General features: G+C 41.5%; 1 protein-coding gene across 1 annotated transcript in view; it reads left to right on the plus strand.

The window, feature by feature from the left end:
• Positions 1–263: 263 nt before the first annotated feature.
• The window catches only part of LOC126253312 (betaine--homocysteine S-methyltransferase 1-like), a 57,364-nt gene continuing 31,155 nt past the window's right edge, over positions 264–26,472 (plus strand). Inside the window, exons 1-3 of the mRNA XM_049954546.1 lie at positions 264–406; positions 22,571–22,700; positions 23,646–23,764. Coding sequence (XP_049810503.1) covers positions 395–406; positions 22,571–22,700; positions 23,646–23,764 — 261 coding nt within the window. The 5' untranslated portion in view covers positions 264–394. The remainder of the gene's footprint in view (positions 407–22,570; positions 22,701–23,645; positions 23,765–26,472) is intronic.

Below are 26,472 nucleotides of genomic sequence, written 5' to 3' on the forward strand. Positions count from 1 at the left end.
CCCAAGCACCTGTAGAAACTGCTTTGCTTTACACAAAATTTCCCTGAGAATAAATAATGATTTGTGTGCATTCATTTGCTAGAAGCTGCAGGAGGTCACATTGAATGTAGCCCAACGCCGTACTTAGCATGCTCGTCCAGAAGATAGACGTTACGTTAACAACCATCGGTAGTGTGTTATAGGTGTAAATGCGTTCAAATCTCGCCTCGCGTGGCGTGGGGCATTCCCACACCGGTGGGGAGCGACGCGTAGCTCCCATTGGCCGGCTGCCAGCCGGTGGGGGGGAGCGTGCGAGTTGTCTGACGCAAGCACGCTGCACTAGCCGGTCATCCACTCACTTCACGGCAGCTACTGCGTCTGGATTTGTACCACAGCTGCATCTCTGGCGAGCGTCATGCCGAAGAAGGTAAGGATACACGTCAACGACCTCAGTGAATTTTCCCCGGTAACCGGTGGTGGCTTTGTTTCGCTCTTCTGCATCTCTCATTTTGAAAAATTCTAAACCGTTCTACAGCAGGCGAATGTGTTGATATTTACTGTGCCTTGTTTCATGCGAGTTGCGTTGTTTATGTTTCCGGCAAATGAAGCAACAAGTGTTCTGCTGAACGCGTTTGTACATCCCTCAAAAGACCATTGGCCGTCGTCCATGGTGGTTGTTATAGTTTTGTGCCTTAATTCATTACGGAACTAATTAGAAGCGCTTGCTGAACTCTAACCACTGATTACTAAGACTCATAATTAAAATTTTATAAAACTTCCTCGTAGGTATAATTTTTCTAAAATTTTCAAACAAACGTCTTCTCCTCCACTACTTGTAAATTGGATGCTTTTCAGTAACGTACACAGAATAAACCTTAACTCCGACAAAATTTCGGAGGTTTCTTGGAATGTTTTCAGTATTTAAGTGGGAAGAATCCGAGGTATCCTGTGGGCTGTTACAGAGTAATTGTATTTAGATCGACCTCTTACGCCGTATGTGTATCTAAGCCGTATTTAAAATATCTGTAGAATAGTGCATTTGTCGACGCTATGCGCTGTCTTGGTTGGTAACAACTTTGTTCCATTCAGTATCGCTGCTTCCTGATGATATTAATGTCGACTTTATTCTTCGCCACAAAGCTTCCATTAAGTACTGCTCGATTCTCTTTCTTGTTCCTTTCTCCTGCAGCGTTAGTTCAACGGTAACCCTGATACACGGCACACTGAAGAAGAGCTGGCCTGTATGCACCTCGCGTATAGTTGACTGAATGCAAGAGCGGCACAACGATCTAGGCTGTTCTAGTGCTTTTCTTGCATTACTCTGTTTACATTGTGGGTTTTAGTGATTACATATTACAGACTTAAGCTGTTTCGAAGAACTTTTCACAGAGGCAGAGATAAGGTTCGTAACTAGTAGAATAAATAATTTGTACGTTACTCAGCATCGAGCCGCAAGTGACCGTGGGTCCCTTTCACCTAAGTATTTAGGAAAAAAATCCCTCAACACCTTATGAACTTTCATGAGTTTACCCCATATAATTTGTGTGAACCCTAAAGAAATGTTTATTAAAGGAATACAGTTTTTATCGTTAGCGTGGACGAAAATGCGTAAAGGAAATTGACGGAGCCACTGTCGAACGAACCATTCCAGTATTCTGATGCTCTTCGGGGAAACTGTGCAAATTCTACATTTACGTGGCTGGGCGTACGTTTAACTGAGCTTTTGTCGAATGGGAGTATTTTTAAGCAATGTGTAATCTCTCTCTGAAAAAACACAACACATACAAATTTGCCTTCGTATTTTCACCCTCAGGTAAATATTTTGGTGTATCGCAATACAAAATGTAATATTGTGTCCAATCTCGTTAGGTAAAAAGCAGCTATTCGTAATAGTTGGATACGGAGTACTTCGTTAACATCGGACTGCAGCTTTTTGCTTTTCAATACCCGTGTCAAATGTCATTTAAATTTTTATGCTGAACATTGAATAATCAAAATTGTCACTTTAGCGTAATGAACGCAATGGTTGATAATTTCACTGGTAGTGACTTCAGGGTTTTGAAAAGTCTCTTAATTATGCTTTCCTGATATTATGTAGCACTCATTAGAGGGTGGAAATATAGCATCTATTGCCGATACAGTTACGTGCGCCTCGTAGAGTCACCTTCGATTCGAAGATTGGTTTGGATACTGTTGTGTACGGCCTGCATCTACATGGGTACTTTGCTAATCACACTTAAGCGCATGGCAGAGGGTTCATCAAACCACTTGCACAGTAATTTTCTACTATTCCACTCTTGAACTAGGCGTTGAAAAAACGAACACTGCGAATTCTGATTTCCCTTATTTTATTATGATCGTTTCTCCCCATGTCGGTCGGCGTCAACAAAATGTTTTCGCATTCGGAGGAGAGTTGGTGATCGAAATCTCGTGAGAAGATTCCGCCAGACGAAAAACGCCTTTGTTTCAATGGTGTCCATTCCAAATCCAGTATCTGGAAATACGGAATCAATTTGAAATCTCTTGTCAATTGCACTCAACATTTCGTATGGGTAAAGAGCTGTTTTTTTGTTTTTTAAAAAGAACGATGTTTTCTAAATCCTTGTCGACCGTGTGTCAATAGACTGTTCTCTTAAAGATAATTCATAATGTTCGTACTCAATGTATGTACCAAAATCATGCTACGTATCGACGTTAATGACATGGGCCTTTAATTTAGTGGATTACTCCTACCTTTCTTGAATATTGGAGGGGACATGTGAAACTTTCCAGTCCTTTGGTACGGATCTTCTGTCGAGCGAGCGGTTGTACATGACTGTTAAGTATGGAGCTATTGCATCAGCATACTGTGAAAGGAACCTAGCTGGTATACAGTCTGGACCAAAAGACTTGCTTTTATTGAGCGATTTAAGATGCTTCACTGCTCAGAAGATACCTGTTTCTAAGTTACTTTTTTTTGGGAGTTGTTCTTGATTCGAATTCTGGAATATTTGGTTCGTCTTTTGTAAAGGCATTTCGGAAGGCTGTGTTTAGTAACTCTGCTTTCGTAGCACTGTCGTCCATAGTATTTCCATTGCTATCGCGCGGACTGTCTTGCCGCTAGCATACTTCACACATGACCAAAATCTCTTTGGATTTTCTGCCAGGTTTCTAGGTAAAGTTTCGTTGTGGAAACTATTATAAGCATCTCGCATTCATGTTCGTGCTAAATTTAGAGCTTCTGTAAAAGATCCAGTCTTGGAGATTTTGCGTTCGTTTGAACTTAGCATGCTTTTTTTGAAGTGATGGGCCCTTATGGTTACTCAGACTTTCGAACTGACTTAACCCAGCCAGATGCAGGGAAAGCATAGCTTGTGGACTCGGACCACAGTGCATCTTGTAAGGTTTCACACAAATGCGCCATTGCCAAAGGTGGTAGGCGACAAGTGACACTGAAAAAACAAATAAAATAAAAAAATAAACTGTAGGAACGGCTGGATATGAAACCAGGATCTTAGAATTTGTAATGGCCAAACGAGGTGGCGGAGTAACAAGAAACTGGACTCTTTTGCTAACGGGAGGATGGCAGTTCAAATACCAGTCAGGCCATTCATATGTTTCTCCTTGTTGCCATGAATTAGTTAAGGCGAATACTGATGTGGTTCCTTTGAAAGGACACGGCTGATTTCTTTCCCGCATCCTTGACCAGAGTTTGAGCTCCATCACTGATAGCCTCGTCATCGACAGAACGTTTAACTCCAATATTCCTTTTAAATTCCTAGTCTGACACCCACAGGACTACACCCTGCCCCCTAGATTTGGTAGACTACTCTGGAATGCTGGCATCGCGGATCGTTAACTTCAGTTGAGTGTTCCATCCAAAATCTTCGAGTAAAATGAGTGTAAAACAGAATAGTGCCTTCGCCTCGCAGTACCAGCGAACATCGAACTTCACTTTACCATGCTTAAACTTAGTAACGAAGGCATTTTAGTAGTCTTGCAGAATAGATAGATTCCTCATTAAATTTACACCTACAGGTATCTTAAACAAGGCAAGTGTGTGCCTCAAACTCGTTAACGCCTTTAGATTTTTAGGCAAATCGATCACAATTATTTCGTGTCCACGTAGCTGATCTACAATACTTGGGAAATTAGTGGTGAAAATTACAGTTTGCTCGGAAGTTACCAGGCAGAGTAATAAATCTGAGGCTCAAGCTTTGTTGTTTTAAAGTTCTTATCCTACAAGAGTTGCTGGATTTTCAGTCTGAAGTAAACTTAGCATCTGTCCTTCGAAACAAGTTTTTTCAATGTGAAACGGGCTGTCAGAACATGTAACAGAAATTTCTCTCCTGGGTTTCGCGGGCTCCTGAAATTTTACAGTGGTTAATTTTGTTCCCCCTACGATGTTTAATTCGTAAATCAGTTCAACTTCAAAATAATCATAAGGCGCAGTAGATTCGCTTCTGGAAGGTCAGCGGTTCACATTACCGCCATCCATTCTCATTTAGTTCCCGTAGTCGGTCAGTAATTTTTGAGAACATTTCTGGTGGAGAAACAGCAGTCTAGCTAAAAGTACTTTGAAAATAGATTAAAAACAGTATTGATTTGCAATGGTTACCGGTTTCGGCCAGAATGTAACAGAAATAGTAACTTCTGTGAATAAATGTTATTACTGATGAGACTGTTTTTACCCATTTTTAAAGTTTCTCCAAATCATTTAACGGCAAGAAATGTCTTTGAAGAAACAAAATACTTTTTCCCAATCTGGGCATGCGCTCTGTCCCTAATGACCTGGTCGTCATTGTACGTAAAACCCTAATTTTACTTCGAAGAATAAAGCAACCTGTGTGTAAGGAAGTATGATTTATCTTTTGCAACATCTAGTGTCTGAGATGACTGGACGGAAGTGAGGTATTGCATCAGAAATTTTCCAAGGAAGCAATCTTCCTGGTTTTTTGCTGGCTATCTTTCCTTTGACAGTTGCTGAGAAACTAAACACTGCTTCGTGATTTCTACTACTGAGGAACAACGTGACGTGGAGTGGTGAGGACACAGGACTCGCGTTTACAAGAAGCGCTTTGGTCGGCTTGTGTGTCAGCGCGTTATTGGAGTTGACAGTATATGCACTACTGCTTACTGTAACGTCACTGCGTTTCCGATAACGGCTAAGTGCAATAATGTGGTTGAGCAGTACTACTTCAGGTGAATGTCGTAACAGTTTCTCCGCCAAACCACAACTAATTACCTCCAGTCCCGCTTGTTTCTATACACGTAACTGGAAGCCCTATCATAACGATCAGGCACTTGGTGATAGCAGGCTTGACCGTTTGCAGGGCAATTTTGCTCTCTTTACACCACACACAGCTGTTACTCTTTTTTTCCGCCTCAAAACGCCAAAGCGGGCCAAAACGAGCGAGTTTTCGTCGTCTGCGTTAGGGCTCAAAGTATCTTCGAAACATAACCTGGTGCTTGTGCAAGGGTGCCTAAATCGTCAGAGGCGAAGATTTTCTGCGTACTTGCACAAATACCTGCATGTCCATGTCAATCAAGGTTGTAGTTACGTGTGTGGCTGCGTTAGTGACGTTGCTGCCATCGAAATGGAATCCTTTTTTACAGCACAGAAATGTGGGCTTCAGACTCACTGCGTACTAGAGATCTGAAAGGCAGCAAGTAGAGGCGTACGTCTCAAAGACGCCGCTGTTACACTAGTGCTAAAGGGCTTCCCTCGTTCCCGCTGTAGTTCCGCGAGTGCCGTGTGGAGAACTGTGGCGCTGCTGTCGCTTCATACTCGACTCGTTCTCTCGAAGCATGCAGGAGTGGAAGACTAGTCGCGACATCTTTAGTATGGAGGATTACACGATATTGTTGCTGTAAAGTAGCAGTGACAAGGAGAAATGAGACTGCTGATATAGCCCAAAATTTGATGCAAAGTACACAACTGCAAAGCTGTTCCATTAGAGTAGTAATACCTGGAATAAGTTTCACGCTGTAGTCCACGCTTCAAACAAAAAAGATAAAAATTTCGTCCATTGCAAATAAAATGGTTATATTCTTGGTTATTCTATCTCCACCAAGGCACACAAAAGGCTGCCTCAAACTACAACTGGGCACAGAACAAAGTCACTGTTACATATGTATGCGACAAGAAACGCGCTATTTCTGTATTTGGTCATGACATCTCGCGTTCGTGTGCTAAGAGCGAGTTGTGTAGCTTATTTATATCTGTAATTTGTTTTAATAATTAAACACAATGTTTGATGTTACTGTCGATACAGACTCCGTAACGCCTCGGATTGTGTGTGTCAACGTATGTAACTGTTAGACTTAAGATATTGAATAGTAAAATGAATTTATAGGAATCTCACAAAATGTTTTATCTATATAAATTTATGTACAAGGTGCTGCAAAAGTCACTGGGCACTGATTTAAATAAAAGACTGAAATTGTTTCATTACAAATACAAACGATACTTATAATTTTTTATATTCAAACTGTTTTCCGTCTTCACACCTTTGAAGTATTTTTGGAACAGTGTTACATACTCACAATGTGGTATCACTGTCCAAATCATGAAATGCGCCGTGGGTGTAGTCATTTCGTTCAGGAATGGTCTGAGAACAGTCCTTGACGGCACCCCATAAAAAATTCGTGGGCGGTATATCTCGTGGATGTGGAGACATGTCATATCTCCCCTTCGACCATTCACTATTCTTAGGAAAGTTGGGTTCAAATAATCGCGAACCGCAGTGGCATAATGTGATAGAGACTATCGTGTTGCAAGTGAGTTTCTTGAAAGTTTTCAGCACACGTCATAAGGTCTGGTACCATGTAATTCTGAAGCATAACCAAATAGTTATCTACTTTCATTGTTATTTCAAAAAATACGGTCTAAGTACGCCAAATGTTGATATTGCCCCCCTCCCATCACTCGCACAACGTTGTTTTTGTCAGTATATCAGTAAGTGCAATTATGTCTGTTAACTTGTCCGCTTAACTTAAAATCGGCCTTGTCAGGCCACACAATTTTTATGGAATAGGTTCACAAAACTGAAGACGTCGATCTGGGTCGAAAGTAACACTTGTCGTAAATGTGGAATGTAAACTTTAAACTTCTGTTTGTGTAACATTCTTTGCACTAACCTTCATGGTTAATCCAGCTCAGCTGCTAATCGTCAGGTTGATTTTTGCGAATTCGGGTCACAGCTGAACATACTCGCAGTTCATTTTCCGAAGTTGTGACTTGTTGGCGGCCAGATCTTGGTGGATCCATAACAAATCCATGTTCTTCAAATGTCTCGCATGTCGTACACTGTCTAGGCGGTGGTTTTGATCTAAGTGTCCTCTCCATTCATTAAAAACTGCAGTAGCACCACATTTATAAAAGTTTTTTCGTTAACACTGATAATTCGTAAAACTACAGCGGTAAACACGTCTCGCAGATCATGCTTCAAACAATTTGAAACGTCCCCTTTCAACAATTATACATGACTGTGCTTAAACTGACACACAATATTTTTAGCGCAACGCAATCTGATTTTCAAAAATCCCTACAAAAGAATGGCCCTGACTAACATTAACCTATACCTTTCACAAATCACTTACCTCATAAAAATCTTCGTTACTCGAACTACTGCAATACAGCGAGCGCCACTACTGCCAGCTAAATAAAAGATTCAAACTACGGAAGGCACTAACTACTGATTGGCATAGTTAGCAAATGAAAGATTTTAATAGAGAACAAACAATGTATTTACCTTAATAGTCATATAGCAGTTCATGACATCCAGTCTTACAAATTTCAAAACTCAGCCATCTCTCCCCACATCCACCACTGCTGGCGGCTCACCTCAAACTGCGCAACGCTACGCGCTGTTCACATCCAGCTGCCCAACACTACAATGGCAGACAACAATGCAAACTAGCCACAGACTGCACACAGCACAGCCAGTGATTTTCATACAGAGCGCTACGTAACGTTGCCAATAAGAAAACATAAACAGCCTACTTACAAATTCACCAGTTTGATTACTGTGTTTGTTTTGTTTATCATTGGATTGTACACCAATTTAACAAGGCGCAATATCACCATTTGGTAATAGCAACTTAACGGATTAAAACTTTCTACTGTACTAAGTCTTGCTGTTACTTTTTTTCTTTTAACCAACTGTCCGGTGACTTTTGAGCCATCCTGTATAAACAGAACAATATTCACTACTAACCGATCAGTCGTTATGTCGGTACAAAACTTGCTTCTGTCATTTAGGCATTTTGTGACATTTCCACTTGCACCTGAGAATGGCTATAAAGGCGAAATCATGTTTGTGTGAAACGGTTGCGTTTGTAGCGGGAGTGCCGTGAATCCGCTGTTATACTCGCAAATTCGTGTATTCGCTCTCATTTCTGAGCCAGTCAAGTCCACTTGTAGGCTACAAGAGACTGAAGTGACGAGTGGGCTGCAGTGGAGACCCAAGAGAAGTCTCCGGACACACGGAGACTGCGAGCTCGGAGAAGTCATAGGTCTCGCTGGCGAGTTAAAACAGAGTATATGGGACCATCAAAGGCACTAGCGTCGGTCGGCTGGTGGCATATAGCCTATGAACGCCCCATTTCACCGCGCTGTACTAGCGTATACGTTCGTCGTACGCCCCACATTGATTTTTGCGTTTATTTCCTGCAGTATTGCTTGTCTGTTAGCACTGACAAGTCTAAACGCAAATGCCGCTGCTCTTGGTGGTTAAGTGAAGGCCGTCGGCGACTGCGTTGTCCATGGTGAAAGCTGATGACTGAAATTTGGTATTCTTGGCACTCTCTTGGCGGTGTGGATCCCGGAATATTGAATTCCCTAACGATTTCTGAAATGGACTGTCCCATGCGTCTAACTCAAAGTACCATTCCGCGTTCAAGTTTATTAATTGCCGTTGTGCGGCCGTAACCACGCCAAAGTTCTCGACCTGGTGGAGGGCTTACCAGACACTGACGCCGCGGGTGCCAACGCCGCACTGGAATTTTTAAATCGTCAGCTACTACGAGCAGCCGAAGTAGTCACGGCGGGACGTCCATGTCAGTAGCAGGACCCACTCTGAAACCCACACCTCGCATTATGGAGACGATCGAGAGAAGAAAAGGACCTTCCGCGAGTGGCAGATCACACACCAGCCGGAGACCAAACGCCACTTGAAGTGTATGTGAGACGTCAAAACGGCGGTCTAGGGACCCAGAAATCAGGAATGGGCCGGCATGGTGGCCACGATTAATCCACAAGACGGCAGCGCGTGGCGTGTCGAGCTTCTTTCGCCGGCTGCAACGCATCCCGCCGGTACATGTCGGCCAGATCGTCGTCTAGAGCCCAGACGAGAAGGCCAGTAGTGTACTGCACACCTTTGCTGAAAACATTACAGCTGTTGACGGCGTCGGAGCCGACCTGGATCACATCCGCCTTGTGGAAGAAGATCTGGCAGCAAGGTAAGACAATGATGAAATCACCCTCATTGTTGAAGAAGAGGTAGCGGAACAGCTGCTGTCGCTGAACACCAGGAGGGCGGGAGGAGCTGATGGTGTCAGGTCTCCTCCTACGAAACCTGCCGGCGGGAGTCCACAGGCCTCGACGAGCATACTTAACAGTATCCTTCGGTCTAGAGTTTTCCCTTCCTTATGGAAACACGCGGAAGTCGTGGCAGTACCGAACACAAGAGGATGCTCGTCTGGCCACCAGTTACAGATCCATCAGCCTGCCTCCGTCCCTCTCGAAAGTGTTCGAGCAGCTCTACATCAAGAGGCTGTTGCGCCACGTCGAAGAAGAGTCGGTCATTCCCGACGAGCAATTTGGGTTCAGGAGCGGACTTCCCACCACCCACCAGCTGCTGCGGCTAGGAGAAGCAGCCATGCGCGCCTTGGAGATGGGAGAGTACATTGGGGGCGGTGCTACTCGACGTTTGCAGGACCTTAGACTCAGTGTGACACAACGGCCTCGTGTACAAACTCTGCGCGCTCCTACCTTGCATACGGACATTCCCCGTCTTCACAGACGACGGAAGGTCAACGCAACAGCCGATGCGAGCGGGAGTGCCGCAGGGGTCGGTGCTAGGCCTCCTGCTCTACTCCCTCTACACTGCCGACGCTCCGCGAGTGGTGCGCGTGAAGTTGGTAATATATTCCGACGACACAGCGCTACTTGTGCTCAGTATGAACGCAGCAGAAGTGGGGCGACTTCTGCAACTTGGCTGCTTCGCCCTTACCGCGTGGTCAACCAAATGACGGTTGAATTACAACGCCGCCAAGAGTCAGGCAGTGGTATTCATGAGAAAGCTGCTGCCTCCAGATCTGCCACCGGTCATCATCATGGGAGGCAACATACCAAGGGGCAAGATCGGTTGCTACGTCGTAGTTACCCTCGGCCAGCGACTAACATGGCTGCCGCACATTAGAGACATAAAGAGCAGAGCAATAGGTCGATTTCGCGCCCTTTACCCTCTACTCAACCCGTCGTCGCTTCCTCAACACCATGGCATAACACCGTATCTGACACTGATCACACCACTGTCAGAAAACGCAGCAGCAGCAGCGTGGGCCAATGCGGCCGACGCAAACATCGGAATGTTGCAGAGGGTGCAGAACGGAGCGTTGAAGCTCGCTCTGCGCCTTCCGAGAAGATATAGCTCGCAACTCCTGCACCAGGAAACTGGAATCCCGCTGCTGCACGAGAGGTTGGATCGGACAGCACGCCAGTTCTACGACAAGGCGGAACATTCCCGGAACAGACTTATTCAGGACTTGGGCCCCAAATACGCTGCAGACCGACCACGCGTTGGCCTGATCAGCTGCAGGAGTAACACACCTCTGACAGCAGGCTGAGGACGACACAGAGGCCAAGCGGGAAATCCACAGTGAGAAGCAAAACACCGAGAACGAGAAGTGCCGCAGGAATAGCGCACCAAACGCTTAGCCTGCGTAACAGTAAAGTCCAGGATAAGCTTGTCATTTTCAGCGAACAGTGTAATCATGTCTGAAACCTTTTCACATTAATCACCTGAGTACGCGGTACTACAGTCATTTTTGTGTGTACGTACAGCTATCGCATGGCTGTCACCTCATTGTTCAGGCCGCCTGCGGCGTACTCTTGCGAACCAACACGTGCAACTTACTCCTCGTTACGTTTCTACGTCATTTGCCCATGAGAATATTATTGACGTGTCAGGGATCAAACGTTATACCGTGTACACCCCGCCCCCCCCCCCCCCCTCCCACCCTCCCCATAACTTCTTCACCACCTTCCTGAACGAAGCTCCGTTGGCAAGTGGATGCCATATGCCATGCTTTGAGCGAATAACGACAGTGTTTCTGTGGCCACTCAAATCTATCCTGTGACGTGCGGGTAGTAATTACACTTGCGGGAGGTCGACTCCGCACCCTGTTTCGAAGTGGTGGTTCTGCACGATATGGCTGATCACTGCCATCCAGCATTAAATCTACGGTACAGCCTTGACATGGCGACGTATGAAAACCTCAGCGTTCGCACGAAATTTCACGTGGTGGACACCAACGATATCGCCTCAGTCAATTGACCGTATGGTGGACTTCTTGCCTATGCTGCGTTCTTTCACGCTGATAGTGCAAGGTCTGACCATTACCAAAGTATTTTACTCAGTGTTCATGTGGGTAGAAATTGTCTAAATGCCACACCGCTGTTGTAAGCTGCATTGAAAAATTTCGTTGAAATAATCATCCAGTAGAATTTTCACTCTTATTGTAGTTTTACCATTGTTCGCGAATTAAATACGGTTTTAAATGTTTTCGAGAAGGCAATGCTATAAAGAAAGCCTATTTTTCGCCTCGTTTCGTAATTGAGTGCTAGTTTCAACCCTTCAGGTTGTTTGTTATCCATTTCTGCCACGTCCATGTTTGTGTCTGTCAGCCCTGACCACTATATCAAAATAGGGTCCAGAAGAGCACCGTGAATTCTTTTCTTCGTACGAAATGTGACCGCGGAATACGTGCTAATTTCAGGCGTTTTTCTGCGGTGCAGTACCAATCTTTTAGCTCTACTTAGAACCTACATTAAGATTTTTTAAAAATTGAGTTTAAACACTCGATGAACAAATTGGTTTTAGAGCACATGCACAGGCTGCAGAAGGAAACTGGTCTTGTCCTTTTCAGACAACTATCCTGGCATATACCTTGAGATTTAGAAAAACTGCGGAAGCCTGAATATGTAGCCTATGACCTGACAGACTTTAACGTCGTTTATATGAAGTGAGTCAACCACGGGGTTACACCCCCACAGACTAGCTTTCCACATACTACGTATTATATAGTTAGTTTTATGGTTGCTTCTTTCTCATCATTTAATCGGATGTGGTGATGGTTTCTTATTACTTTTTGGACGTTAAGCATCTTCTTGGTCAGTCATGACTTGATTATAGGACCTATAGGTGCACCCTGGCACATTAAAACCCGAGATTTTCCATCGACTCGCACTCTCTTCTGCTTTACTCGAACTTGTATTTTCAGCAAATTCATTTCCTTTTCAGTAGATAAAATTTGTCAGGTGGAACAACGGTTTATTTTGCCTGTTAATAGTTCGCCATCCGGATTTCGTTAGCCAGTGTATATACGCGGACAAGAAAAAAATTCTGGGATAAACTTTCTCCAGTTAGATACTTTGTCCCAGGTGAAAATTCAATATATTTTCCCTCGGAGCTGTAAAATTTACCAATTCTACGAATGGTAAAGGTTTTATACAGTGTCTTAGAACTTGGCGGCATTTTAGGAAACGAAACCCAGCAAAAAAATTTATTTTGAAAAGATTTTCGATGTGCTGTCATGGTACACTACATATTTTTGTATTATGAATGTATAAAATCGAATTCCACTAAAGCACGGTAGCTTCCGAAACAATGAGATAGACTGCGATGCACTTTTGTGTGTGTGAATTCCTAAGGGACCAAACTGCTAAGGTCATCGGTCCCTAGACTTACACACTACTTTAACTTACGCTAAAGACAATACACTCATCCATGCCCGAGAGAGGACGCGAACCTCCGGCGGGAGGGGCCGCGCAATTCGTGACGTGATGCCTCTACTCGCGCGGCCACTCCGCGCGGATGCACTTTCGTCGGATGATCATAGCCCATGTCACATGATCTCGCCAGCCAACGACAGCAGATATTCAGAACATAGGACTCGTTATGTAGTCAGCGAATAGCAACATCACTGTTAAGAAGCACGAATACACAATCACGAAAAGTTAATATTTATGAAGTATAGCTACAAAAAAGCTAAGTTTTTTCATACAATATTGGTTGTCAAAAATATTTTGCTGTTTTTTTCCGAGGGTGTGGTTAGGCAGGATCCTAAGAGCACAGTTTAAATTGGAGCAGCTGAATATTGCTGACACGCATGGTTACGTTCACTGCTGTGCACCTACCTGAATACATGTTCCATCGAGCCCTTCGACTTTTCCATAGAAAAGCCAATTACGTGTGAAATTACTCAAGAACTCGTGTCGCACTTTTTTGAAGCATAATTATATTTTTGCCATCGTTATTGCAAGATTTGTGATATACGAGGGAAGTAAAATAAATAAGAAAGACTAACCTCGAAGCTTGGTCTTTTTTAGCACGTGTTGCCCTTTGAGATATATCAAACTCAAATGTGCCAGTATAATATTAAACGAGGGCATAAATGGCTGGTCTTCCGGACCCGTTTTCCGAGTGGTTGGGCCAAGTGTTAAGTTTTGAATGAGCGTCAAATGCTTCGTAATTTAAGAAATTTATCGTGTATTTCACACGTAACAATTTCTTGCGTGCAAGGAAACTTTGAAAGTAACACTTCGCGAGCTACCATTTACAATAGTTTCCCGCAACCTGTTATAAACGCGAACACTTGTCACGTCACGCTCATCGAAATTAGTTTCTTGTTACGAAGTATTGCATGACTTCGTCCTAAAGCCTTTGACACCTTTTGATGTCGGCTGACTCTTGTGTGCATAGACCATAAATAATGAGGTCTATATACTCTATGGTGTGTGCACTGTGTTTTGTTACAAATGGCGCATTTTCTTTGGAGCTGATGTTTTATTGGGGTGTTATTCTTTCCTTTGTGTTGCTTCTGCAGTATTATTTTGCAGTGGTGGACTAAAGAAAAATTACTTGAATATCATTTCTTACCAATTAAAACCTACAAAAATTTAATTTAAAATTTCCCGAAATTCTAAAAAATTTCAGTTCTTTCCCGGGCACATACACCCTGCTATCATAAATTTACGAATTTCGTTTGACATGGATAACGAAGTGGCTGTTATTTGGTAGAAAAGACATTCCCTTCCGACGAATGTCGTTAAGGTTTCTCAAACAAAGCTGCAGGGAATCCCCGTCCTTACAGAACTATTATCTCGTGTCCAATGACTTGACTGTTAACAGAACGTTAAGCTCTAGTTAAAAATTAAAATTATGCGCTCTTAGTTACGTATTTACGCATGTCGCGCCTGGTTTTACGTAGCGCAGAGGCGATATATCCTGCTATTTGTATGCGGGTGTCAAAACACGAACATTTCTTTGCTCGAAACGGGAGAAGACTCCCTTTTCCATCAACTGGACGTCAGGCTGTAGGTTCGCTTTTTTACTGTGGAACAAACATATGATTAATGCAGTTGTCGGGTTTAACATTTATGAACTATTAAATTCATTGCATATGGGTATTTCACTACCATCTATAAAATGTGTGCAGTTAATTGTGGTACTAAACTGCAGAATGTATTAAGATAGTTACATTTCATATCTAAAGCTCAGGGTCCTTTGTTGTTATATGGAGATGTTGCAATACGCTGTCCGGAAAACTAACTGATAATTAATCACATGGAGTACTTGCAAGCAGCCAGAGAGATTTACGCTGCCGTCTCCATGTCAACTGGCGACTTCGTCACTGGCGAAACGTGTATCACAGACGAGTACAGATATCTTCTGAAGCACGACGATGACAGTGTTCGTGTGCGGAAACCCGTTGTCACCGGTACCTGCCTAATGTTGCCCAGGAAATCGACAGATTTCCGAGGTTCTTCTAGATCTACGTGATTACTCTGCAGTTCACAGTTCAGTGCCTAGCAATGTGTTCATTGAACCACCTTTAAGAACTTCTCTGCCTTTTCACGCTCGAACAGCGCGCGAGAAAAATGAATACTTAAGTCTTTCTGTGCGAGCTCTGATTTATTTTAGTGTGATGATCATTTCACCCTACGTTGGTGGGCGCCAACCAAATATTCTACACTCTGAGGAGAAAGCTGGTGATTGAAATGTCATCAGAAGATCCTGCCGCAGCAAAAGAACCTTTATTTTATTGACTGCCATTCCAGTTCGTGTATCATATGTGGCACTCTCTCCCTTATTTCGCCTTAACACAAAAATGGGCTGTCCCCCTCTGAAAATTTTCCGTCAGTCCTATCTGATGCAGATCCCACACTGCACAGCAATACGCTAGAAGAAGGCTGACAAGCTTAGTGTAAGTAATCTCTTTAGTACACCTTTTACATTTAAGTGTTCTGCCTATAAATCGTAGTCTTTGGTTTGTTTTCCTCACATCTGTGTGATCGTTCCAGTTCAAGTTAACCGGAACTGTATTTCATAAATATTTAGTTGAGTTTACAGCCTTCAGATTTGTGCAATTTGTCGTGTAACTGAAATTTAGCGGATTCTTCTTACGGCTCATGTGGATGACTTTACACGTTTCATGATTTAGTCAACTGCCATTTTTTGTACCATATAAATATCTTACATAAATCATTCTGCAACTGGTTTTGGTTATCTGATGACATTGTGTGACTGTAAATGACAGTATCATCTGCAAACAATCTGAGGACTGCTCAGATGGTCTCCTAAATCTTTTATATAGATCAGGGGACTATAACACTTCTTTGAGAAACACCATGTATTACTTCGTTTTTCTCTGACTTTCCGTCAATTGCTACGAATTTTGAACTTCCTTACAGTAAATCACGAATCCAATCGTACAACTGACACGGCATTCCATAGGCACGCAATTTAATTTGAAGTCGCTTGTGAGAAAAGGTGTCAAAAGCCTTCTGTAAATCAAAAAATATGGAATCAGTTTGACGTCCGATGTCGATAGCACTCATTACTTTGTGAGAATAAAGAGCTAGAACACAAGAACAATATGTTTGCAATTAGTCAATGTGATTCATAATGTTAGAGTACAGTACTGAGGCGGCTTCAGTGTTGCCAACCATACGGATCTTGTTGTCGATGGTCGTCTTACTGCATGACAGTGCATCGAACAGATCCTGTTGGACAAAGTCGTGGCTGCTGCATACGGTGGTGGCCCTGGACATATAATGTCACTCTCTGGCGGGCATCAGCAGGAATGTCTTGCGAAGCCTGGACATTGAAGTAACGGAATGACCGGCAGTGTGCCCGAACCCAAACTCCATCGTGCATCTGTGGCACACGCTTGACAGACGAGTTCGTGGTCGTCCGGTTCCACCACAAGCTCTCAAAGAGCTCTCTTGAGCGTTCGTTCAAAAATGGCAATCGATACTTCATGGTGACCTCTTGTAGACTCGCACCGAGCGTGCCATGTAGGTGCCAGGCTCACATTATTGAAGCTCTGTCCAACAAAAAGCACTAAGAATTTAGCAGTGAATGATTGTTTCTAGTTTGTTTTCGACACCTGTCGAACATTTCAGTTCTTTTTACGTAAACAATCGAGGGTGTAATGATGATCTGTTGTGAACTTAATATTTGAAAGATAAAAGTAATAATTTGGTAACATAACCAGTCCTTAGTTATTCCTCAGTGGAGTGTGGCAGACGCCCAAATTAATGTTCTCACATTTCTTTTGAACAGTGCATTTACCAAATGGGAACCCAACATTATAGAAGGCTTGGACTTTACGTTGTTAGTAGTGTTAGTGTTACGGCGGCCGTATTTGCGAATATCGACGCCTTAAGGGAATTTGGAGAGATCCTCTTTCCGCAGTGGGGTTGAAGAACGATTCTGGAGTTCAAATTAAATGACGAATTAGGAAATGCTCCTGGGAGAGGCTGAAAGCCAATAGCACCAAACGTTGTTGAAATAACTTTCATGGCCGAGGCACGGCATAACACACGTTGGAGGTTGAACATAGCGAGCGAGGTAGCCAACATCCCACCTGAAGTACTTTGGACAGTAGAACAACCTCTAGTGTGGTTCCGGCTGTCGTGGACACAGTCAGTCATCACTTTGAGCAATGTCTGTAACCTGGAGCGTGAACATGGTACATAGTTAACAAATGTGGAAATTAAAGTTTTTCTTTTAATGATTTATTCGTTATTTCTCTTCTGTGTGCCCTCACAAATGTTTCCACGAAGTTTCATTATCCTACAGTCACTCGTTTTTCCATGGGGGCCCTTTAAGATAGAGAAAGCACTATTATAACCAACCTGTATGTCAGTTTCAGATCTCACCTATTTGGCCTTGGCGATTATAGTTAGTAAAACTTCGCTGTTATTCCGTTTATAATGCTTTTTGTCTGTATTTCATTCACTACCTGTATCCAAAAATATTGTTAGCTTGATTTGTATGGGAACATCCAATTTTTAACACCTGGAAACAAACTAACCCTGTGACATACTTCGAACTCTTTCATCACGAGAACTTCCGAATGATATTTATTTCTGTCTATGCCTGACAAATTTGATAATTTGGCATTTTAAAAATTCGTATAATGTACTTAATTACAAGGTGTACAACTTTGCTTCCGCCGTTTGCCGATAGGTGGCGACAACGGTAAGTAGCGGTCGAAAGAGACAGATCGCAGACGTCAGGCAGTTAGTTTGGACCTCGGTCAACATAACCTCAAGACAGAACGTGTCGGGAGTGATTTCAACGCTTCAAGAACGGTGATTTTAATGTCTTAGACTGGCAAAGTGGTGGAAGAAAGAATGTTTTCGAAGATGCAGAATTGGAGACATTGCTGAGTGAAGACTCTCGTCAAATTTCCTGGCAGATTAAAACTGTGTGCCCGACCGAGACTCGAACTCGGGACCTTTGCCTTTCGCGGGCAAGTGCTCTACCATCTGAGCTACCGAAGCACGACTCACGCCCGGTACTCACAGCTTTACTTCTGCCAGTACCGGGCGTGAGTCGTGCTTCGGTAGCTCAGATGGTAGAGCACTTGCCCGCGAAAGGCAAAGGTCCCGAGTTCGAGTCTCGGTCGGGCACACAGTTTTAATCTGCCAGGAAGTTTCATATCAGCGCACACTCCGCTGCAGAGTGAAAATCTCATTCTGGAAACAACTCTCGTCAAACTCAAGAAGAATTGGCACAATTAGTGGGAGTGACACAGCAAGCCATTTCAAAACGTCTCAAGACTACGGGCATGATTCAGAAAGAAGGAACTTGGTCCCGTATGAGCTGAAACCAAGAGACGTTTAACAGTATTTGTGTGTTTGTGAACAGTTGCTTCAGAGGCAAAAACGGACGGGATTTCTGCATCGCATTGTGACTGGGGACGAAAAATGGGTTCCTTATTATAACCTTAAATGCAAAAAAATCATAAGGATATCCTGGCCATACTCCCACTTCGACAGCCAAACCGAATATTTATGGCTCCAAGATCATGCTCTGCATTTGGTGGGACCAGCTCGGCGTCATGTACTATTAGGTGTTAAAACCAAATGGAAAAAAATCACAGATGCTCGTTATCGAACGCAATTACTTCATTTAAGCAGAGTATTAAAAGACAAACGGCTGTAATACAGCGAGAGCCACGGTAAAGTGATTCTGCAGCACGACAACACTTGACCCCATGTTGCAAAAGAGGTCAAAATGTACTTGGAAACGTTAAAATGGGAAGTCCTACCCCACCCGCCGTATTCTCCAGACAATGCTCCCTCTATCACCTGTTTAGATCAATGGTGCATGGCCTGGCTGACCAACATTTCTGATCTCATGAAGTCACAAATTGGATCGATTCATGGATCACTTCAAAAGATGAACAATTTTTTCAACGTGGGACTCATACACTGCCCGAAAAATGGGAGAAAACGATGGCCAGCAATGGAAAATACTTTGAATGATACATGTGTAACCAATTTGTTTCATTAAAGGATCAAATGTTGGGGAAAAAACGGGAGAAGCAAAGTTTTACACCTTGTAGTAACAAAAAAATTTTAGGCTGCATACTTCGAACTCACATTAATCTAAATTTTTGTAGATATTTTATGTTTCTAAGGAAACAGAAATCACTATCAATACTGAAATACTGTGTTCTCTGGACTAGGACTCAAATTTGGATTTTTATCATTCACATGCTCTATTTGTAATAGTTTCATTGTTCTGTAATTGTGGTACTAAAAGTAGCAAGGGGCATTAACTAGTGTAAACCAGTACAAACTGAAAACCAGTACAGAAGGCAAAGTAGTACTCCTTCTACCTATAGATCTATCTCAATGGCTGTGCACTAAGTGAAAGCCATTGACTGCTAATTTGGGCTGTTCTCTTGAAACCTTCCATCAGTTATCCAAGCGGTTGTCTTTGTAGTGGAAGCACGTCATCTGTACCACTGTATAATGCCTTCCGTGCGGCATGAATGGGTCCACCTGTATATGGCTATAGGCATTGCCTGTAGCCTGAAGGCCGTCCTGCTTTTCTCTCTTAGTCCAAGCAACCACTTAAACAAAGTGGAATAACATCATTTTTGTGCTATCATAAGTTACACTGTGTGAACAGGGGCTAAACAGGCAGACTGTGACATCCATTTGTGGTATATAGCATCACATTAAAAAAAAAAAAACTGATTTTCAGCCTTACAATAAATCATTGTGAAATGATACCGTTGCCAAGTGAAATAGAAAACTCTCAGTCATAATTTTTTCCTTCGATTTCTTATGAAATAATTTAGCACTATACTGCAATAATTACTACTACTACTACCACTACCACTACCACCACCACCACCACCACCACCACCACCACCACCACCACCAAAGCAGTTATGTCGTACTGCAACAACTTCATCCTTTATAGGTGAATGTCAGACACTTTATTGAAAGATTGTACACATCTTTCTATAAAAGACCACTTTCAGATCAATAGCAATGTAGTCCCCTTGCACCACATTCATGAAGCAGAAAGCAGAAAATTGCATTCTTGCCACATTGGATGTACATCACAATCTGATAGTAACAAGCTTAATTATTCATAAATCCAAATATTCATTGATACAAAGACATCAGTTCAAAACATAATTGCATTCATAGGGTTCAGGAATGGATAAAGAGGGGAGGGGGGGCAGTTGGTAAAGAACTAAGATGCCCTGTATCCACACCTGGTAAGGTTCAGTCTAAATGGCAAACATAACAGGATTTTAGAGGTGAGGGGCAGTTTCTGAGGCTACCATAGAGGCAATAGAGGGTGCTGATGTGGTAATGAACACCATTATATGAAAGGCTCTTGTCTGTGTTAGTAACAGATAAAGGTATTTATGACAGCATTAGCCTCTTCTCAAATAACACATTTCCAGAAGTGTGGGCATGATAGTTCAGCATTTTGTGCTTTGCATTATGCAACTTCAACACACAGATTCTTTCCCTTCATGCAGCAAGCAGATTACACTACTTTGACTCTGTTGGACAAGAAAAGAAGTCGGCACCAATTTAGAGAAAAACACAGCAGCATGCAAAATTTCTGAATCAGGGTAAAAGTTTCTTGTGTTACTGTACAGGGCAGACATGGAACAGATACACACTGGACAATCTATGCCACTGACAAGTCTCTAAAACTGCAGCAAAACCCACATTCCATCTTGCAGTTTTGCCAACTACTCGAGACACTGTCCAGTACCATTCTTTTTGTACATCTATACTGAAGAGCCAAAGAAACTGGTACACCTGCCTAATATTCTGTAGGGCACGCAGAAGCCACAATATGGTATGGACTCAACTAATGTCTGAAATAGTGCTGAATTGAACTGACACCATGAAACATACAGAGATGTCCATGTATCTGTAAGAGTGAGATGGGGTGGAGATCTCTTCTGAACAGCATTTTGCAAGGCATCCCAGATATGCTCAATAATGTTCATGTCTGGGGAGTTTGGTGGCCAGTGGAAGTGTTTAAACTCACAAGTGTGTTCCTGGAGCCACTCTGTAGCAATTCTGGGCTTGTGGGGTGTCAAATTGTCCTGCTGGAATTGCCGAAGTCTGTCAGAATGCACAGTGGACATGAATGTATGCAGGTGATCAGACAGGATGCTTACATATGTGTCACCTGTCAGTCATATCTAGACATATCAGGGGTCCCATATAACTCCAACTGGACATGCCCCACAGCATTACAGAGCCTCCACCAGCTTCAGCAGTACCCTGCTGACATGCAGGGTCCATGAATTCATTAGGTTGTCTCCATACCTTTACACGTCCACCCGCTCAATACAATTTGAAACAAGTCACCCAACCAGGCAGCATGTTCCCAGTCATTAACAGACCACTGTCAAAGCCCAAGTGATGCATAAAGCTTTGTCACGCAGTCATCAAGCCAGCTCTGAAAGTCCATATCAATGATGTTTCATTGAATGATTTGCACACTGACACTTGATGGCCTAGCATTGGAATATCCAGCAATTTGTGAAAGGGTTGCACTTCTGTCACTTTGAACAATTCTCTTGAGTCACTATTGGTCCTGTTCTTGCAGGATCTTTTTCCACCCACAGCGATGTCAGAGATTTAATGTTTTGTTGGATTCCTGATATTCGCGGTACTCATGAAAAAATCATATGGAGAAATCCCCACTTCATCACTACCTCAGATATGCTGTGTCCCATCGCTTGTGCACTGTCTATAATATCATGTTCAGACTTGCTCAAATCTTGATAACCTGCCATTGTAGTAGCAGTAAGTGATCTAACAACTGTGCCAGATGCTTGTTGTCTTGAACAGGCATTGTTGAATGCAGTGCTGTATTCTGCCTGTGTTCATCTCTCTGAACTTGAATACACATGCATTTCACTGTATATCTATATCTACTCTCTGCAAGCTGCCTAGTGGTGCATGGTAGGGGTATTTCGTGTACCACTGTCACTTCCCCGTTTTACTGCTTGTTATGTATTTATTGCAGAAAAAACAATTGCTGGAAACCCCAATGTGGGCTCAAACCTCTTTAATTTTAACTTCATGGTCTTTTCAGGAGGTATACATAGGAGAAAGCAATATAATGGTTGACTCTTCTAGGAATGTAGACACTCAGAATTTTAACAGTAGACCATACCACGATGTAGAACACATCTCTTGCAGTGCACCTCTCGCAACACCACCTGCTGGAATTGGCTCAATATCTGTGGCACTTTTGTGTTTATTATATGAGCCTGCAATGAAACACGCTGCTCTTCTTTGTATCCTCTCTATTTCCTCTATCAATCCTATCTCGTGTGGATCCCAGACTGATGACCAGTATTCAAGTATTGGTAAAAAGGTGCTTTGTAGTTTATGTAAAGGAGATGATTTAAGAAGTGACCAGAGCAAAACTTTGAGTTTTACTTATTTAAAAGATGAATTATTTTTGCCCACTTCACATATGATATCTGTAAGACACAAAACAAAATATTAATACATATTTTGTGATTACAGGGGATCTTGGAACGTCTAGAAGAGGGAGTGGTGATTGGTGATGGTGGTTTTGTATTTGCACTGGAAAAAAGGGGTTATGTGAAAGCTGGACCATGGACTCCAGAAGCTACTGTAGAAAACCCTGAAGCAGGTATGGTGTAAATCTGTACTAACAGAAGACAAGTAAAACATAGATTTGCTGTTGTCAAAATGTATGGAATAGAATTTGGATGAAGTGGTTGTATGTTACAGACTAAAATTTTGGATGCTTTAAAGCTCAATACATGTTTTTCTCACACATTACAAACATAGGGAATAGTAAAGGTAAAAAAACTGACGCTCATCAGAATGAAGTCTAAATAAGAGGCAGTAAATAGGTAATGGGAGAGTATACTACAGCAAAGGTGTAGTAATGGAGGAATTAAGTGTTCAGCAATAAGCAAAAAAACCTGTGATAAAAGTGAGAGGGAAAGCTCAACCCAATAAAGCCAGTACAAATTACTTTGTCTTGATAGGAAGTATAATGCAACATATGCAAATAACAAATTGCCACTCACACAACATTTTGCTAAGTTATGCAAATGGTAAAACTTACCCGGGTGCCATTTCATTGCAGAATGTTTGGCATTCCTTTTTTTAGTATCCTGTGTTTGTAATTTATTAGTGTAATTTAAGATTAATAAATTCATGAGATAATATCAAAATAGTGTAAAATGTATGGGAAACAATAGTCAAAAGCTTTCATCAAAATTTTATTTGAAACAAAGGAAGTGTGGAACATGAGACAAAATGTGTGCGTACTTACTGTAGTAAAAGAATTTTCTAAGTAGTTAATTACTTCACATGCACTTGTGTTGGGCACTTACCATACCTAAAATTATATAAATGTTTTACAGTATTTCTGAAATGATGGGCAGAGGCAACTGCAGCTAGAGGGAAGTGAGACAATTAAGTTTTAGTTCTCTCTTCTCTCTCTCTTCTAATTCAATGCTTTTTTTTTAGTTTAAAGCTAACAATATCCATGAAAAGTTACAGAATAACATCCTGATACTAAGAATCACTTAAATTGCTACATTTCCATCCATCATTATTTCAGTACGACAGCTGCATCGTGAGTTTTTACGTGCTGGTGCAGATGTGATGCAGGCTTTCACATTTTATGCTTGTGACACAAAGCTTGAAAACAGAGGTCATGATGCAGGAGAAAAATTTACAGTAAGTAAAAAAAAAAATGGTTTCTAATAGAAATAACATTGAATAGTTAATGTAATATGTATGTGACATTTTGTAATCAAAACAGATAACTCTCAAACATCTGATTATTATATAGAGGGAAACATTCCACATGGGAAAAATATATCTAAAAACAAAGATGATGTGACTTACCAAATGAAAGTGCTGGCAGGTCGACAGACACACAAACAACTGTCGACCTGCCAGCACTTTCATTTGGTAAGTCACATCATCTTTGTTTTTTATATATATATATATATATATATATATATATATATGCGCGCGCACGCTTGGCGATTGAGTATGAAAAATAGTAAATTTATACCAGAAATTTATACCGGAAATTTTCTTTATGTATGGATACCTAGAACATGCCTGACAGAAAAGGTAGAGATCGTTGTTGATGATTAGGCCTCTGCTGCAATATAGTCTAAATGCCAAGGTGCTGGATAAACTACTGAGGTTATCATGACTCCTAATCATCTTCCTAGTTAAAATTGCACTTCATAATGTGTGTGTTTTCTCTTTCTTCGCTTTATTCCCCTTCCAACTCCAATTAGTTTGATACGTGGATGTGTCCAGTGAGGGACAGGAGAGGGCAAGAAGCTTCCCACTCCCCACTAGCAACAATTTTGACTTTTGCAAAGTTAATTCGTATGCTGCCCCATCATGCAGACTGAATTCTCAGTCCAGTAGCAGATCAAAGAAAACGGTGCAACACACAATGAATATTCTGTTGTGAAATCTCAAAAATATTTCACTATTTATTTCTCCATGTAATTGAAAATGTTAGGTGGTGCTAGTTTCCAAAAGGCTGCAGTGGTGTTGTACTTTAATTTGTGATGTTTTTTCTCATTTTACCAGCCAATGTAAAAAACTACTAAAAATAAGAATGTATAAAGTATTTGTGTGTATCTGAATGTTACCTGCTCGAGATTAAAATTATACAAATTTCATCCTAACTATACTCTGTTCAACAGGCCTACACTATAAACAGTTTAAAGTTTATTTTTTCAAGAAAATGAGAGTTGCTTCCTCCACACCTCCTTTCACAGGCTGAGGAGCCAAGGTGGCACTTGAAAAATTTTTGAAAGGTGAAAAAATATTTGAAAAAGGTGAGAGATGAAAAAATATTTGAAAAGTGGTGATGAAAAGCTGATAAAATATTTTAAAAATGTGATTAAAAGGTGAAAAATAATTTCAGATATCAGATGTGGCACAAATGATTTATTTTAATTTTTTTGTAACAACCTACCAAACAGGCCACTTAAGATTTATTTAACTTTCTCTTTTGTGATCCCGAATGGAAATGGCCATTTTTTTTCCCTGCATACAGGTCTATTAATATATGCAGGAACATTGGAAATCCAGTATTGGTAATTCAAAATTGATAATCATACTTCATGAGCAAAATGTATATCACATTTTTACATCTAATGACATTCTACATTTTAATATTGGAGAAAGATAAACATAATAGTAAGATTAAAGTTTCTTAGGAATATTAGCAGAAATGAAGTAATCATACTATATCTACTTTTCTAAAGATTTTATTCATTTTTTTCTTCTTTCAAGATTTGTTCACATTCAGGCTCACCCCAGTCCAGTTTTGCTTAATTTAAATAATTTTTTGAAGTGATCTTTTTGGTTTAGCTGAAGTTGGCAAGAGAAGTTCTTCTTTTGCCTATTTAGATGGACTGGTCTCAGTCAATTGTTTCTTCAGGTCATTCATCTTTTTAGTCTCATCAAGATGCCTTTAGTTTTGATCTTCCTTTTGCTTTTATTCTAATGCAAATTTTCTCCACCTTTCATATTCTTCCTTATGGATGGTATGAGAATTTGCATATGCTTGCTGTCCATATTGTGAGTTATGAGTCAATGGGCCCAGAAAGAAACAGTTTTATTATCCCAAAGCATTCCTCAGTCAAAACACAGTTTAAAAATTATTTAGTCACTGGTACCTTGTCTTCTCCTAATTTATGCTTTGAAACTGAGTATCTTCTCTCTGTCTGCATTTCCATCGGACAAAGTAAGAGAAGCTTTAACAATTTTTGAAACCTAAGGATACTTTAACTCTATGGATGATTATCTTTCTGAAATATACTGCTGTCAGTAATTTCAATACTTTATTTAATCTAAAGCTAGTCATCATTTCACAACCTTTGACATGTCACTTCTTCAACATCTGCTTTTTCTTTCTTTGATGTCTAAGAACCTAAAACTTTTCAGTGGTGAACTTGATATGTAAGTCCATTCCACCACATGTTTGCAAGCTGCGATATGTTTTTGGGTACTCTTTAGAAACCATGACTTATCACATTCTTCTATTCATCGCTTATTTGCCTACTAACAACTAGCTATTCAGGAGGAATTAGGTTATTTAATGTAAGAGTTCTTTGAGGAACTTCAGAAATACTCAAATTTTTCTTTAAGCAGAAACCTTCAAAACATCAGCCAAGTAGGTATGAAGTATGTTGTCTATTCTGTATGCAGCTTGTGGATCAAAGATGTTTGGCCCTGAAAATATTGTGCGTGCTTACTGAATAGTTCTGCAGATGAAATTACGAACTAAGTTCTGCTTTCAGTGATGGCTCTCTGCAGCATTCAAAAGACATTATAGGATTAGGACTGAACAATAGCAGAATATTCCATTAAGTTTTGGGTGTGCAGCCGCAAGAAATCTTCTTCTA

The sequence above is a fragment of the Schistocerca nitens genome, chromosome 4 (assembly GCF_023898315.1).
Source record: "Schistocerca nitens isolate TAMUIC-IGC-003100 chromosome 4, iqSchNite1.1, whole genome shotgun sequence".
In the NCBI taxonomy this organism is placed as follows: domain Eukaryota; kingdom Metazoa; phylum Arthropoda; class Insecta; order Orthoptera; family Acrididae; genus Schistocerca; species Schistocerca nitens.